The sequence below is a fragment of the Lutra lutra genome, chromosome 5, assembly GCF_902655055.1.
Source record: "Lutra lutra chromosome 5, mLutLut1.2, whole genome shotgun sequence".
Lineage (NCBI taxonomy): Eukaryota > Metazoa > Chordata > Mammalia > Carnivora > Mustelidae > Lutra > Lutra lutra.
Window position 1 is genome coordinate 41,162,752 of NC_062282.1, and position 16,022 is coordinate 41,178,773.

At 40.5% G+C, this 16,022-nt stretch overlaps 1 protein-coding gene across 5 annotated transcripts in view; it reads left to right on the top strand.

Moving 5' to 3' along the window:
• Positions 1-16,022, top strand: part of FBXO38 (F-box protein 38) — a 58,541-nt gene that overhangs the window by 38,798 nt on the left and 3,721 nt on the right. For 3 of the 5 annotated variants that reach the window (XM_047729487.1, XM_047729488.1, XM_047729489.1), the window contains 6 exons: positions 2,467-2,586; positions 3,914-4,093; positions 5,609-6,343; positions 11,561-11,661; positions 11,861-11,963; positions 15,026-15,192. In XM_047729487.1, the coding sequence (XP_047585443.1) occupies positions 2,467-2,586; positions 3,914-4,093; positions 5,609-6,343; positions 11,561-11,661; positions 11,861-11,963; positions 15,026-15,192 (1,406 nt within the window). The remainder of the gene's footprint in view (positions 1-2,466; positions 2,587-3,913; positions 4,094-5,608; positions 6,344-11,560; positions 11,662-11,860; positions 11,964-15,025; positions 15,193-16,022) is intronic. The other 2 variants (XM_047729490.1, XM_047729491.1) reach the window with 2 other exon arrangements.

Below are 16,022 nucleotides of genomic sequence, written 5' to 3' on the forward strand. Positions count from 1 at the left end.
TCAGCTAAAATTAGGTCTTAGAGCAGCCAGAGCAGTGTTGTTAAAACATACACCCAATGATGTTGCTCCCTTACTTCAGACTCCAGTAGCTTCCTACTGCCTTAGGGAAAAAAGTTCAGTTTCTTGATTGGGGCCATAAAACCCTACATGATCTGGCCTGTCCCCACCTCACACACCATGCTTCCTGTGTGCCAGGCTCGCCCCTCTGTCACACTAACTGCTGTGTCTTGGGATTTCACCACTTTTTCTCTGCACCTAGGAACAGTGACGCATTGGAGTAGCTGCTTAATAAATATTCAAAGGAATGAATGCAGTGAGAGAGGTTAAATATAAAGTAACTTTTGGATATTATATGAAATACTTCTGCAGGTTACCCTGCAACCTAAAAAGCTCTTGCTCAGCAGATTTGGAAAACCCTATCCACATAGGCATATGAATGTACTTCCATTCTAATGCTCTGCCTCTGCATATGAGAAATAATTCTGAGCTTTTTAGCAGGACTTTCTAAGCTTTTCACAGCCTGTGGCCCAGGCTGCCTTTTTAGCCTTAATTTCTTTTACACCCTCATTTCAGTACAAACACTTGTTCTTTCTATCACTGGAATACTTACTCTTCTGGAAAGCGTAGCATGCTTCCCAGTGTTTAGGAAATGTTACCTCCTCTCCGTGAGAACTTCCCTGCCCAATAGGAAAACTAGTTGCTCCTTTTTCATCTATATTCCCCTTGCACTTGGACTGTTGAAGCACTTAGCAAGTCTCTTCTGACCTAATTCTACGTATCCAACATCTCTGTTAGAACATGCGCATTCTCTTTGAGAACAGGGATTATAAATATCCCATCTACTCATTGTCCCTGTACTGTAGCAGACTCAGGAAACAGACTTCGGTTCACATCCTCACAAATTACTTCCCTCAGCTGCATAAATGAGGCTAGTAATAATGTCCTTGTGAGTTTGCCATAAGAAATAAATAAGGTAACGTATATAAAAGCATGTAGCCTATAGCCAGGCTTGGAGTATGTACATGATAATTGCTGCTCTTCATGATTGTTCATAAGAATTGAATGAAAGAAGAAAATCGATTGGCTTTTATCATGGAAGATTTGTAGGCAAGGTCAGACCTTCTTTGGGCACTAAAAGAAATGTAGAAAATTGAGGTCTGGAGTGGGGCAAGAATTTGAGATGGGAGACTGAATGTAAGGGGGAATGTGGTTTGGTGTATATTAAAGGCCAAATCCCCTTGTCCCCGCGAAATCTCCAGTTTTACTGTTGTATATCCCAGAGACATTTATCTGAATGGTATCGTTCTGTTGTCGTCCTGATTTGCCTCATTTATTTGTTAACGGAATTTATTTTGTCTACTTAAGTAGATTCTTGAGTTCTTTTAGGAACAGAATCTTGTTTTCTCTTTTCTTGTCATCCAGATGATTGGTTGACTTCCCAGCAGTAGCCCTTGAGCAGCCCTAAGCATTGAGGAAACGGTGATGAACAGGCTAGATGCAGTCTCTGGGGCTGTTGGGCTCATGGCCGAGCTGCAGATGGAAAGATAGTATGGTTATGGCGAGACTCGAACTGAGATCAGGCACACAAGCTTAGGTTGTAAGAGGGTACTGGATTGACTGCCTTGAATGCTGATTTGAGGGACTTGAATTTAATATTGTAAAAAACTGGCAAAGCCAGGAATTATTTCCCTTAGGGTCCTCTTGGAAAAGTGAGCATTTTATCTTAAGAAGATAGAGTAAGCTAATTGAAGCTCATCGGTCTGAAATTGTTCACTGTGCTCATCTTCTAGAAAGATATAAGTAAAATCACACATTCCCATTCACTGACAGGCACTAATAACTGTCATGAATTCTTTAATGTAGAACATTTGAGTGATAGTAAAATGTTAACAATGCGCTAGTGTATTTGTTCATAATCCTTGGCCTGGGTTAGCTGAAAATGATACCAGAACCTTCAGAGAGTGGGGGAGGAAGTATACAGTTTGAGCTTGCCTGCCCAGTGCATCCTGGCGTAGCTGGGAGATACTACAAGACTAATCGCTTGTAAAAGGATCGTGAGGTCTTCCAGTAGCTGGCCCTCACTACTGTCTGGCAGATCGCTTATAGGGAGGCACAGTTGCCTCCTAGTGCCATTCCTGGTGACATCTTCAGGAGTGAATGGCGGTGCTTTTCTTCTCTCCACTGTGTGCCGCTCTCCCTGCTTTCCTCTTTTGGTGATGGACTGGCTCCACCAAATGCTGCTTTCCTGTCATGATTTCCTCTCCCATAGAGTGGCTGGGCTGGGCACTGCTTGTTCTCATCTGTGTGATGACGCCCTGCCGTAGGCTGTTCTTCCAGTGCGGACCCAGTAATCATGGGGCTGTTCATTTCTCGGGGCTGCCACAGATTTGCCTGCCATTGGGGCTTTTTTTTTTTTTTTTTAGACTTCTTTTGGTTTCACTTTGACTGTGTTAATTTTTGTTGAAGCATTGAATGAGATGGAAGACATGGTGCCAGAAGACGGAGAGGTGGTGGCCGCGAGTGGACAGGAGATGGTAGCTCGCAGTCAGGCGGTTATCCCTGTGGATGTTGACGAGGAACAAGCAGGTAATCATGTGACTTCCACATTTGTGGTTATCAAAACTTGGGCCTGACTCTAATGAAGAAAGTGAAGCACTACGTGATTATTTTTGAACATTATGGCTGGTGATGTGTTATATGCTATTTATCATTGACACCATATTATACTGATACTCTTCCTTGCTACACACATATATATATTTTGTTAAGGTTTGTGATTTTTTATAACTGTGGCAGCAGCTTCTCTTTCTATATTGGTGCTCACACATGCGTGTTTTTGTGTATGTGTGTGTGTAGAAAGAAAGCACTCAGATTATTGATGGAGAAAATAAATGACCTGACTGAATAGTTTGCTTATCCTCTTGCTTCATTGTGGTGGGGAGGAGCAGGGGTGGAGAGGTCGACCTGGTTTAGTTAACAGACCAAGATCTTGTCTCTCTTTGCCCCTGGGTGTGTTACACAGGCTCCATGGAGTCATAAGTCCCTTAAAGATTACCCAGAACAACCCTATGTTTTACATATGGGGAAACTCATAGTCTTTCAGAATGAGTTTGAATAATTTTGCTTCAGACCACTCAGCCAGTCTTAAAGGGACAGCACTGAGATTAGAACCCAAGTTTTCTTACTCCTGGTCTGTTGGAATGCTAATTTGTCTTTGAATTGAAAATATCTTTAACTATCCTTGTTTTAAGTGTCTTACAGATGCAGTCACTTATTCAACAAATATTTATTGAGTGTTACTCTGTGCCAGGCATTGTACAATGTGACAGGAACAAGACAGGCAAGGTTCCTTGGAGCTTACACTTTATCGGTGGAGTGAACTTCAGTCATTTGTCAGAGAGATTTGGGTCATAAGACTAAACGTTTACAAGCTGTACTGCCAAGCAGAGAAGATACTTTTTATATACATATAAGTACTCAACCAAACTGTAACATGCATCTAGCCTTTCAAGACCATATCTTGCTACTTCTAAAGAGAAAGCCTATATTCAATCAAAGAATGTAGAGTTCGCCAGTCTATAGGTGTCTAAGGTTCATTTCCCTTGCTTTGTCTTTATTCATACATTTGCAAAATTGGGAAAGTAGGTGACTTTTTAAATGATTATTATGACTTACTTGGTTATTTTTAGGATTTATGTGACCTTTTCAAATAGTGAATGTCCTCAAGGGGGATGCCATACAATCTTCTCTTTTGATCTGCCTTTAGAAATGTGTATATTCCATTAACATGAGTGCTAAGAGAGGCTACATAGAGCCAAAGCATCCCTGTGAGCCCAGATCCCTGTAAACAGTACTTAAAGTGAGAGCCTTTTTTGGCAAGAAGTAACTGTTAGGCCTGTGCTTTTTGTTTTAGGACCCAGTGGTCTTCAGCGTGTAGTAAAACCAACCCCAATTACTGTTCATGATTCAGAGAGTGATGATGAGGAGGACAGTCTAGAACTCCAAGAAGTCTGGATTCCTAAGAATGGTGCTCGGCGTTACTCTGAACGTGAAGAAAAATCTGGAGAGTCAGTGCAGTCCAGGGAACTGTCAGGTGAGAAGGAATGTCTTGCTGGGACCGGTTAGTGGGAGCCATCATGAGAACTGACAGACACACTTGACCTTTATATAATGTGTCCCTACCACAACCTGTGGTGCAGTTAACATTCCTTATGGAATGTGACAGGAGGTGAGAAGGACAGTAGCCCAAGGGAGAGGGCAGTCTGGGTGGCGCTCTCGAGGACAAGTGTAGCACAACAAAATATTGTGGAATTGTGGAATCAGGGTTCAGGGAAGGGAAGATGTGAGGACTGTGACTTCCACAGTGGAGGCTTTAGGACCTTGTGGCATCAGGGTATCAGGGATTAGCGAGAGGCCTGGGCTTCACGTGGGGGATGACTCCTGAGGTGTCCAGAGCAGTGAGACAACAACCACTCCGCCAGCTAATACTCTGTCCAGTTGTGCTTAGTCAGTGTTGGTGGCTAGTTTGGTGCTTGAGGGAGTCCTGCAGTTTGTCTTAGGATCCCTGCCTCCCCTTACATCTAGTCAGCAACCTCTACCATTTGTCTCACCAAGAAACTATAATTCTCTTAACCTTCGGTTCATTCTTCCTCGTCTTTCCTTCCCTTCTGTTTCTCAGAACTACGAGCATGTCACTCTGAGCGAAGGATGAGGTTTTTAAAATTTGTCCACTAATTTCCCTTGGGTACCCCACTTCTTAATATGTTTGAACGTTCGGTGTACATTTAACACTGGCCCTGAAATAATATAACCACTTTTGGGTGTGGAAAGCTTAGTTCTTTAGACTTGGAATCATTTACTAACCAATGACTGATTACTCCATTCTCATTTTACTCCTTTCAAGAAATTCGGATATTTTCACACTGGGGTCGAAAGGAGCTTTTATGGAAACTAAAATTTAGGAAAAGAAGTGTAACCAGCTGACCTAATGTTTCCTAGAATGTACAGTTTCTGAATTAGAACCTATTTCTGTCAGCCAGAGAAAATCTTATTTAAGTATTCCTTTGTATATTCATTGAGCCTTACTGTGCCCCAGGTACTGGTAGGTGCGGTGTGGGATGCAGAGATAAATACATCACGATCCCTCTCTCCTAGGGAACCTCTCTCCTGATGGAAGAGTCAGGCCAGCAGTGTAGATGGTAATATGCAGGGCATAGCCTCCGGGGGCGTCGGGGTGGGGGCGCAGGGGAGATTGAACAGAGGCGGAAGGCTGAAGAATGGGTGAGAACAAAGGCCCGGAGGTAGCACGGCAGGGGTGTGTTCAAAGAAAAGTTTGGGCTAGCATGTAGTCCGCACGTAGAGGGGCAGATAACAGACAGCCAGCTTGGAACGAGATCCTGGTGGGCCGCGGAGGCTGAGCGGAGAATAAACCAGGTGGGCACTAGAGACCATAGAGAATTTGTGAGCAGCCGAGTGATGTGGTCACCATTGTACTTGAGGAAAATTCGTGTACATTGTTTCCTGTTCCAAATTTACTCTTGCCTTTTGTCCAGAATTTGTACTGAAATCTTCTCTTTTCCTCGGGCCATTCTTCTTTTTCTGTAAGCAGTAAGTGGAAAAGGCAAGACTCCACTTCGAAAGAGGTACAACTCCCATCAGATGGGCCAATCGAAGCAGTTTCCCCTCGAGGAAAGCAGCTGTGAGAAAGGCTGTCAGGTCACCAGTGAGCAGATCAAAGCCGATATGAAAGCAGCTAGGGATATTCCCGAAAAGAAAAAAAACAAGGATGTTTACCCCAGCTGCAGCAGCGCCACCGCCAGCACAGCGGGAACCTCCAGCTCACACAGCACTGCTTCTCAGAGCCCCGACTTTGTAAGGACGGTGAACAGCGGCGGCTCTTCCGAGCCTAGCCCTTCAGAAGCGGATGTGTCCAGGCAGTGTGTCTGCTCCCCCGGTGGGTCAGAGGACTCTGAGGCCATGGAGGAGGGTGATGCAGAGAGTTCTGTCTGCCCCAGATGCTGCTGTCACAGGCCCCAGGAATCCCAAAGGAGAACTAGCAGGTGTTCTGATGAGGAACGTCCTTCAACCAGCCGAGCCTGTGTTGTGAATGGCCCGGATGGTACGAGATCCGCCTTTTCCTTTAGGACTCTGCCACAAGGGGGGTCTTCAGGCCCAGCACATGATGAGAGGACTAATGGGAGTGGCTCTGGGGCTACAGGTGAGGACAGGAGGGGGAGCTCCCAGCCTGAGAGCTGTGACGTGCAGTCTCATGAAGACTACCCTCGGAGGCCCCTAACAAGGGCCAGGAGCAGACTCTCCCATGTACCGCTGGTATCTGAGTCAGGTATGACAATGCCGCCAGGATTAGCAACTGCAGGGCAGGCCTTGCCAGGGGCATGAGCTCGTTCCATAAGCTTGCTTCCATCAAGCCAGTTTGGCAAATGGAATTCCGTGTTGGGGTTCTGTGATCATACAGGGTTTAAACTAATTTTCAGCAGTGGTGCGGGTGGGGGGAAGGCATGTGAAACATCTTGTAAAACCTCCAGCCCAGGAAAACTCTGATAGTTAAGCTTCTGGGAAAAATATAACTCTGTATATTGACCCTAAATACCATACTGATTCTGATGTCTAAGTCCCAGTGCAACTCTGCTCCCAGCCCATATTTAGGGAAGTTACAACTCTTAGTGAAGCTTTAAACCTTAGCCAAAAGGTAAGGATCTGAAGTTGCTGGGGCTGGGGAACATAGCATATGGGTATACCCCTCTGTCTGCCTCTGCACTATTTAGTAATTCTTTCTGAAATCTAGTTTTGCTTCCAGTTAGGTTTGCCAGGAGGTAAGCAGGTAAGTAGGTAGTTTGGCTGAGAATTATTTTTGGTGAAGATATATTCAAAACATATATATGTACATAATTTCATTGATAACATTTATAATGTATATGCCAAGGCATTGGATTAGATGGGGTAAGCACATTTCTCATAGTTCTGTTTATATTTCTGACCTTATTTTTAAGTAATCTCTCCTGCCTTTATTAAGTCATGAATAGCTATCAATAAATAATATATTTTAATTTTCTTCAGGTCTCCCTTAATTTGAAGATCTTAAAATTAGCTCCAGAATGTAGAGTTAGTTCTTTTTTTATATGCTAAATAGGGCCAGTCATATCATATGGAGCTAAACTAACAAAAATAAGCTTTCATAAGATAAATATGAGACCTTAATTATGTACTAATCACAGTACCTTAAACTCAGAATAGAATATGAGTTTTGTTCACACATTTCATTATGCTTTACAAACACTAGGTCTACCATATGATGAAAAATACATTTCCCTTAAAATTTAAATGTTTTATTGTACTTTTTTTCTTATACATAGTACACAATTCACCATGTTAGCCATTTTGAAGTGTACATTTCATTGGCATTAAGTACGTTCACACTGTCCTGCGACCATTACCACCATCCATCTGAACGTTTTCATCCTTCCAAGCAGAAACTCTGTGCCCATTACACAGGAACTCCTGTGACAACGCCTTTTGTTGCGTGGTTTTTCATGTTTGTCAAGTCAGATCTACTCATTTACCTTTATGATTTCTTTATTTTCTGCAGTGGAAGACCTTCCTTATGCATGGTTCAGATCATTGTTCATATTTTCTCATTCTTTTATCCATTTGCTTATTAGCTCTTTATTTTAATCTGTGGGAATGAACTTAATTTTTTTATTCTAAGTTGTCAAAGTTGTTTCAGTGCTGTTTATCGGCACCCATTCTCATTCATTATTTAGAAATGTTTTTGTGTCATGTGCCTGAGATATGCTTAGTTTTGTCTCTGGGCACTCTGTTCTGTTCTAGTGTTGTGTCCTTTTTTTTTCTTCTTCAGAATTTCCTGGGCTAGTTATGCATTTCTCATTTATTGTTATAGTTTTTACAATAATTTTGTCATGCTCCAAAAGCAAATCTTGGGATTTTTTTGGAATTCCATTACATCGATCTACTGAAAAGATAATTGTTATTTTTTACAGTGTGGAGTCTTCCTTTTTAGGGACTGTGTTGTCTCTCATTTTGTCTTTTGTCTCAGTAAATGTTGTTACTGTTTTATGGTGGGGTTTTTTGTTTTTGTTTTTGTTTTTAATATAAATACTTAATATTAACCCTAGGGGCTTTGACTTTTTTGTCGTCTTATGCTCCGCTGTCCTCTACCATTTCCTTCGGACTTGTTTCAGGTCGAGAACTTTTCTTAGGTTAAAGAATTCTTAGAAATTAGGGGGGAAAAAAACCCTCATTTTTACTTTTCTAGGTAAATTTTATCATGATTTTTTTCAATTTGAGAAGATTTCTAATGTGTGTTTAACTGTACAGTAGGTAAATTACTACCTCATATTTTTTCAACAATGCAAATGTCCATTTTCTTTCAGTAACAACTTTGCTGGAGAGAATCAAAGTGCTGATTTTAGTATTCTCTGGATCTCTTTTGGAAAGAACAAGTTATTTGAGTAGCTTTCAACTTGCTATTTTTTTTTTTAAAGATTTTATTTATTTATTTGAGAGAGAGACAATGAGAGAGAGCATGAGTGAGGAGAAGGTCAGAGGGAGAAGCAGATTCCCCATGGAGCTGGGAGCCCGATGCGGGACTCGATCCCGGGACTCCGGGATCATGACCTGAGCCGAAGGCAGTCGTCCAACCAACTGAGCCACCCAGGCGTCCCTCAACTTGCTATTTTTGATCTAGCATATTTTTGATATCTCTTGGCCATTCTGCTCTTCAGAGTTTTAAGGAGAAAAATCCACTGTTAATAAAGGAACAAAACTTGACTATTATGGATTTTTTAAAAAATCACTTTTTCAAAGAAAATGTTTGAGTTTTTATTTTGGTTTTTGAATTATGGCCTTATGTTGTGTTAAAACCCTGTTAGAAGCTAACATAGCTATCTTGTGAATTCTTATTTTGGGAATAAATACCTGTAAGTTGTTTGTATCCTCATTTGTATACTGTATAAAATATCACAAAAATAACTACTTGGATTATCAAAGAATAACATTTAAGATTAATATGGTATGGTTCTCATAAATACTAACTGCTTTCTCTGACACCCCAAAACTGAATTGGTTTGTTTTCTGTGTTTCTGTAGCGTCTCCTACACCAATGTTAACTATACTGTGTTGTAATTCTGTGTTTTACTGTCTGTCTTTCCAATAGACTGAGCTCCATGAGGGCAGGGACAATGTCTGCTTGTTTGGCATTTTATTCCCAGCTTCTAGCACAATGTGTTACATGGTATGGGGCTCAGAGAATAATTGTGAACTTAATAAGTGGTAGGAACCAACGTACGAGGTATGTTGACACTGGTTGATGTATGAAATCATGAGAATTGTCCCCAAAGAGGGAGGCATGAGGGAAAAACGATGAATTCTTTTTTTCTTTTACATTGGGAAGCCTTTGTTTTTAATGCTCATCTACATGTAAAATGTGACTCTGTTTTACAACTTTTCTTAGAAAATATGAACTGCCAATTTGGGTACTCTGGAGAGCAGGAAATTTAACTTTGAACCCCATGTTCTGATCAATTAAGGAAGAGAGCATTCCTGGAAGGTGAAAAGTTTGAGAATCAGATCATAAAAAAAGAATGCTAGAGAAGATTCTAGTTTCAGCACTGCCGTAGAGGAATGGAAGCAGATCTGGTTTTTGTTTGTTTTCATTTTTCGGGTACTGGGAGACAAACCAGGTCCTATTAATTGGTTGTAACAGGTGTATGAATTTTATCTGTCATCTGAAATGTGCTACCTTTAGCAGATTCCTTGTCAATAAAGATAATTAGATTTTGTATGAAGTTCCTTCAGGAATACTGTGAAAGAAGGCCTTCAGTGGGCTGGCTAGATCAATAGTTCTCTTCTTTTTCCGGAACCCCAGGGTTTTGTTTGGGTTCAGGGTCTTTAGAGGAAGTTCCATGGGTAGAACTCCTAGGCTCTCTTTCAGCTTTCAACCAAAGTAGCTCCTTTCAGTTGGTTTGCATCGTAAGATTTCACAGAGGTTTCAAATGGTAGAGGAAAGGTTCTGGTGTTGGGTGGGTGGCGGGCGGCGAGGCACTTGGATTAGATTTCTAGAGCTCCCATCTAACCGAAGCCTTTTGGAAATTTGCAGTATTGGCACCTTGTTTCCTTATCTTTCTTTCTAAACTTCGTTTGAAGTTACTTACCAAGTAGGGATAGGAGGTTTGTAATCTAGTAGTGGTATCCAAAGGCAGTGGGGTGAGATTTAATTCATGAAGATCAACCTTACTGCATTCAATAAATGCTCTCCTACAGAACTCTTGTCCAAAATGAGGACAGTGATTTTTTTAGTGTTGTGTCTTAGAATGTATATGTGCTTGTTAAAGTTTCAGAGATGAATTTAGACCTTGCCTTTAAATAAAATCAACATAATATTTGCTCTTAAAATTAAACTGCCAGGTTTTAGAACAGCACTAGTAAATGAGTTAGGGCTTTACTAACCAGGATCTGGCTAGTTAAAAGACTGCAGGTTTTCTCATTGTCTGGTGTTGCCTCCTGGGTCCACCACTAAGACTGTGGCAGGCTGCTCTACCGTCCCTTGTCTCTGTTTCCTCATATGTAAAACGGGGAGAATAATCTCTCTCAGAGGGATTCTATTAGTTATTGCAAGTAAAACCCTTAGTAAAGTGCCTGATGCACAGTAAGCGCTCAGTAAATATTTGTTACTATTGTTACACCATTTCTGCACCTGCAGTGCCCTCCTTCATTCATTCAGTGGATGCCGAGTGCCATTTGTTCAGTAGATGTCCATTTTAGATCCCTGCTAGTGGCTGACATTGACAAAAAGGTGAAATAAGGCAATGTTCTTGCCTTCAGGGAACTTTTAGTTTCGGTGGAGAAACAAAACAAGTATGCAGGGAATTCAGAACCACGTAAAAGTTTTGCGGGGCCCATGTAATTTGTTAGAGTAAGTGGTATTTGAGCTGGACTTTTCAGGAATGGGTAGAATTTCAAAAAGTGATGTCAGGAGAGGTTGTTTGAGGCAGAAGGAGCTAGAATGAGCTAGAATGATTTTGGTTTCAGATGCTCTGGTGGTGGCAAATGACTAGGACATGGTTTGGAATAAAATTGAGAATAGATATCAGGCCTTGAAATATTTTTATTAAGCAGTAGTTAGTAATTTAAAGTTCAGTAGGAAAGTGGTGAGTTTAATCCACCAGTAGTTTGGGTTGTTATAGCCATCCTAAATACTACTGGGATTTAGGATGGGTATAACAAGGAGTTAAAGTTAATACCCAATTAGATTGTTGATAGGGCCAAAGTATGAGAAGGGATAATCCTATATGATGTCAACTGGCTTGAGATAATGGAGGGCGATCTTGTTTTGGAATAGTTAGTTGGAAATAGCGGTTATGTGTTCTGTTGGGATATAATCCGGTGATACCCTATTGGGAACCAAGTCATAGATTTGAGAGTTGCCTCAATAGAGTTATATGCAATATGCGGTTGATTGTGTTCTCTTGATGGAAAGAAAGCTAACAGCTGAAAATTGGATTTTCCTCTTGCCTTTTTCTAGAAGTTGCCAAAACAAAGCCACGTCATGCCATGAAGCGAAAGCGGACAGCAGATAAGTCAACCAGTACCAGTGACCCTGTCATTGAGGATGACCATGTGCAGGTGAAGGGAAAAAAACCCCACTTAACTTTCAGTTCAGCCAAATTCCTGAATAATGGTTAAAGTTTCCATCTTTTTAATTTTTTGCCCTAAAAGAAGAAATTGGTAATAGCTACTTCTTAACTTGTGCCAGTGAAAACCTTTACACTTTAAAATAAAAATCTGCAGAAAGACACATCTTTTAACATTTTTCTCCTTGTAGGTCCTTGTATTAAAATCCAAAAATCTTGTTGGAGTCACTATGACCAACTGTGGAATCACAGATCTCGTGTTAAAGGACTGTCCCAAGATGATGTTCATCCATGGTATGGATCTAGGCCTGTGTCATCCAAAAGCATCACAGATCAGCTTAAAGAATTAAAGACTCATAAATACTACAGTAACATTTCTTTATTTTTTTCAAAGGAATCATTACCTTGGATTATTTCTAATTCTGTCCTTGTTCTGTAGTTCTCAAGGAGTTCCTCCATGGTATTTGTGAGGGAGCATGTGCAGACTTCATCTTTTAAAACAGCCTCTCCTTTGCTTTCCTCCAAATGATAATTGCTACTTGATCTGACGGAGTAGATTCACAACATGGTGGGCTTTGGAGTCAAGTAGATCTCAGTTCGAATCCTCTCTCGACCGTTGGCCGTGCTATATGACATTGTTTGTGTTGTGTGTTTGTGTTTTTGCCAGAAGTGGGGACTGTGCCTTACATACTTAATGGCAGTAGGTCTGATTGACATCATCAATCAGAATTTCAGTTCGTGGCATGTTATCCTTAGTTCAGGCTTTTCCTTTTGGTCCCATTGTCCCACGTTGCCTGTCTTATCAGCCTTCACCGCCTCTACTCATTCCTTTAATTAGTGCATCTCTACTTATACATGTATTTACCTATGAACAAATAAGAGGGTAGGGTATTTTTTATGTGAGCTTTTAAAATTTTGCATGTATGATATGTCCATTTCTCTATTTTCACTCAAAATTATGTTTTTTATACCTATCCATGTAGAATTATGAAGATATGACATGTTTTTTGCCTTGGACAAGTTATATATTGTCTGTGTTCATTTTTTTTTTCAATTTTAAATTATACATAATTATATCTACCCTATAAACACATATTTTTGAAGATTAAATACAGAAAGTGCATGTGCATGTCTATGTGTATATGTACACACATATATAGTGGAGGGTCTGACCGCTAACTCAAAGCATACCTAATATTATTAGTTTGTATTATATTTGTACTGGAGTATTAGGGGCTTTCTTTTCTTTCTTTTCTTTGCATTTGTCTGTTACTACTAGTAAGCAAAGCAAAGAAATCCTTAGCAAACAGTTTGTCCTACACTAGGAAAATTCCAGAAAGAAGAGATAAAACGATTTAAACGCTACCTCTCTCCTGAATTCTAGAAATCTCTAGACCCTATGTTCACCCTTAAGAGGTAATACTTTACTCCATTCCAGTCAACGAAGTTTTAAAAAATCTACTAAATGACCATCTCCTCTTGGACTTTGCTCCTAGACCATAATCAGGGGGCCCTTCAGAAGCCCAGAGGTTATAACAGCAGAGGAGCCCAGCCTGGCTTAAGGCAGCACTGTTAGCACTCTCCCCTCTGAGATCTGAGAATCTGCCTTGCAACCTTTGAGCTGCTTTGACTTCCTGTTCTTTTCTCTCTTCATCTTTTGGAGAATATCTTTTTCACCTCTGCACTTGACTCTGAGGATTCATTCTCCCCATATCTTCTCTAAACCTAGTGATGGATCGCATGGCCTCAGCTTCTGCCTTTTGTTTGCCCTTAAACCAAATTGTTTAGCTCAGCTTATCATGAGACCAGGGATCCTAGGTAAGAATCTCTGTCCCTGGATATTTGCTGACTGAGTTAATGGTGGGCGAAATGACTAACTGAGGCCCGAACTGACCTCAGCATTGTCTGGTTTATAGTGCAGAGCCATCGGCTCCATATCACCATCTGGTCCTCTCTCTTTTCCTTCTTTCCTATCACCTGCCCTGCTTCTCCTTCCTCCTTTCTCCAGAAGGAGAAAATGAGTCAGAAAGACAGAGACTTGCTTAGCCTTCCAACATCAAGTTAGTTACAGAGCTCAATTGCTCAGTAGGTGATGACATTGTGTCAAGATGTTATAGAAGAAGTCTTTATGAAATGTTGAAGAGATCAAGCGTGTTGGCCGTCTGGTTTTTTTGTTATCTTCCATCTGATTCTCTCTTGAGTTGGACCATTTTGAAATCTATAGTAAAAATTGAATCAGAATGAATTTTGGGGTTAAAAAAAAGGAAGGGGATATTTTTCTGAGGTTAGCCTACTGTTACAGTTAAATGCATTTATTATATAGCACCAGTTTTCTCTATAACCCGACACTTACATGTTAAATAGGGAGCATATTTAATCATGTTTCTGGCCAGCATTTTTAATGGAACTCTCTGCAGTGATGGGTATGTTCTGTATCTACACTGCTTGGTATGGTAACCAGTGGCCACATGTGACTGTTGAACACTTGAACTGTGGCTAATGCCTGAAAAGCTAAATTGTTAATTTTAATACACTTTAGTTTTAATAGCAATTTAAAAAGAAGATGACCACATTGGACTATATAGCTTCAGACCAAAGTATCCAAATATTTTGGGTTTTTAAAGGTTTTGCTTTTATGCTTATGATAGGAGTTAAAATCAACTCTGCTCATTTCCTGTGGGTGAATATGTGATAGTATTTGTAAATTTTTCTAGGTTTATTTGAACATTACCCATAAGATTGTATAATTTAATAGTTACCATCTTTCATTCTTTTTGGTAAGTATTTTACAAACAGTTGTTATGTTTAGGAAGATTACCCTCTGGAACATGGACTCTTTACCAGTAAAATCTTAGCTAGGAAAAAGTACCTTGACATTCCTTCAACATGATGGTGACCACCTTCTTTTAAACAGGACAGGATTATTATTATTATTATTATTATTATTTATTTTTTTTTTTTAACAATTTTACTTTGAGAGAGAGTGTGCACATGAGCACAAGCACGTGGGCCAGAGGGAGAGGGAGAGACTTCCAAGCAGACTCCATACTGGGTGGAGAGCCTGATGTGGGGCTCAGTCTCACAACCCCAAGATCACAACAAGAGCTGAAACCAAGAGTTGGATGCTTAACTGATTGAGCCAGCTGGGCACCCTATGACATTTTCAAATCATTTTGATCGCTGTTAATTGTACTTGATGACAGTGCTTGACTTAGGTTAGAGATATCCCCCTCTGCAGTATTTGTTGCTAATACAGATTGTCCCAGTCCTCCTAGAATGATTCCAGATGGGCTATACACTGCTGTTTTAGTTTGTGTAAAGTATCTGTAGAGCTTACCATTGTTTTCCTTTTGTAGCTACCAGGTGCAGGGTACTGAAACATTTAAAAGTAGAAAATGCCCCCATTGTGAATCGATTTGACTACGCACAATGCAAGAAGCTGAACATGGATCAAGTGCTAGATCAGATCCTCCGGATGCCGCCTGACAGAAACCGCATCATATACCTACGCCCAATGCAGCAGGTAGCGAGCTTGCTCTGCTCTTTTCTGAGCTTGTTGCAGTGATTTGTTTTTTTAGTCTTCGACCTTTTCGACTCAGAATTTACTTATTTGCTCAACCTGTGATAATGAGTCTTTAGATTTCTACACAGTTCTTTTAGCCAAGCTAGACTACCTGGCCAGTCTTCGTCCTTAATACTTCTCTGCTTGATTTTTGTGGGTTTTAGCAAGCTATATGATGAGGGCCATCGTTAAAATGTAAGTTTTTATACTTAATAAAACTTGCCAGTGCTTATAAGAGCACAGACTCTGGTTTCAGACAGCCTGATTCAAGTTCTTGTTCACTGACTGGGAGCAGGTTACTTGTCTTCTTTGTCTTATTCCTTTATCTGTAAAATTAGAATAAAAACCTACACCGATGATAGTTAAATGAATATATGTGAAGTGACTTTTTATCATATCTACATAAGAAGATGAATATTGGCTGAACCTGTTATGGTCCTCATTTCACAATGTATGTAAATCGGACTATCATGCTGTCTGCCTTAAACTTACACAGTGATGTGTGTCGATTACTTCTCAATAAAACTGGGCAGCGGGGAGGAGCAATCATCGTATGTATGACTGTGCTTGGTGCTAGAATAAAGTTTAAAGGAAATAATAAATAATCGTTGCAGTCAGTGTTTAAGCTTGGCCCCAGAAGATTCATTCCAACAAACATACCATTTGTTGTCTATCGTTTTCTGGGGTTGAAGAACACATAGTGCATCATCCTTCTCTTGAGAAGTTTGCTTTTCCAGTAGGAGGTAGACATATTTGCCATTAAGATGGTAAGGTGGGATTGCTTAAATAGA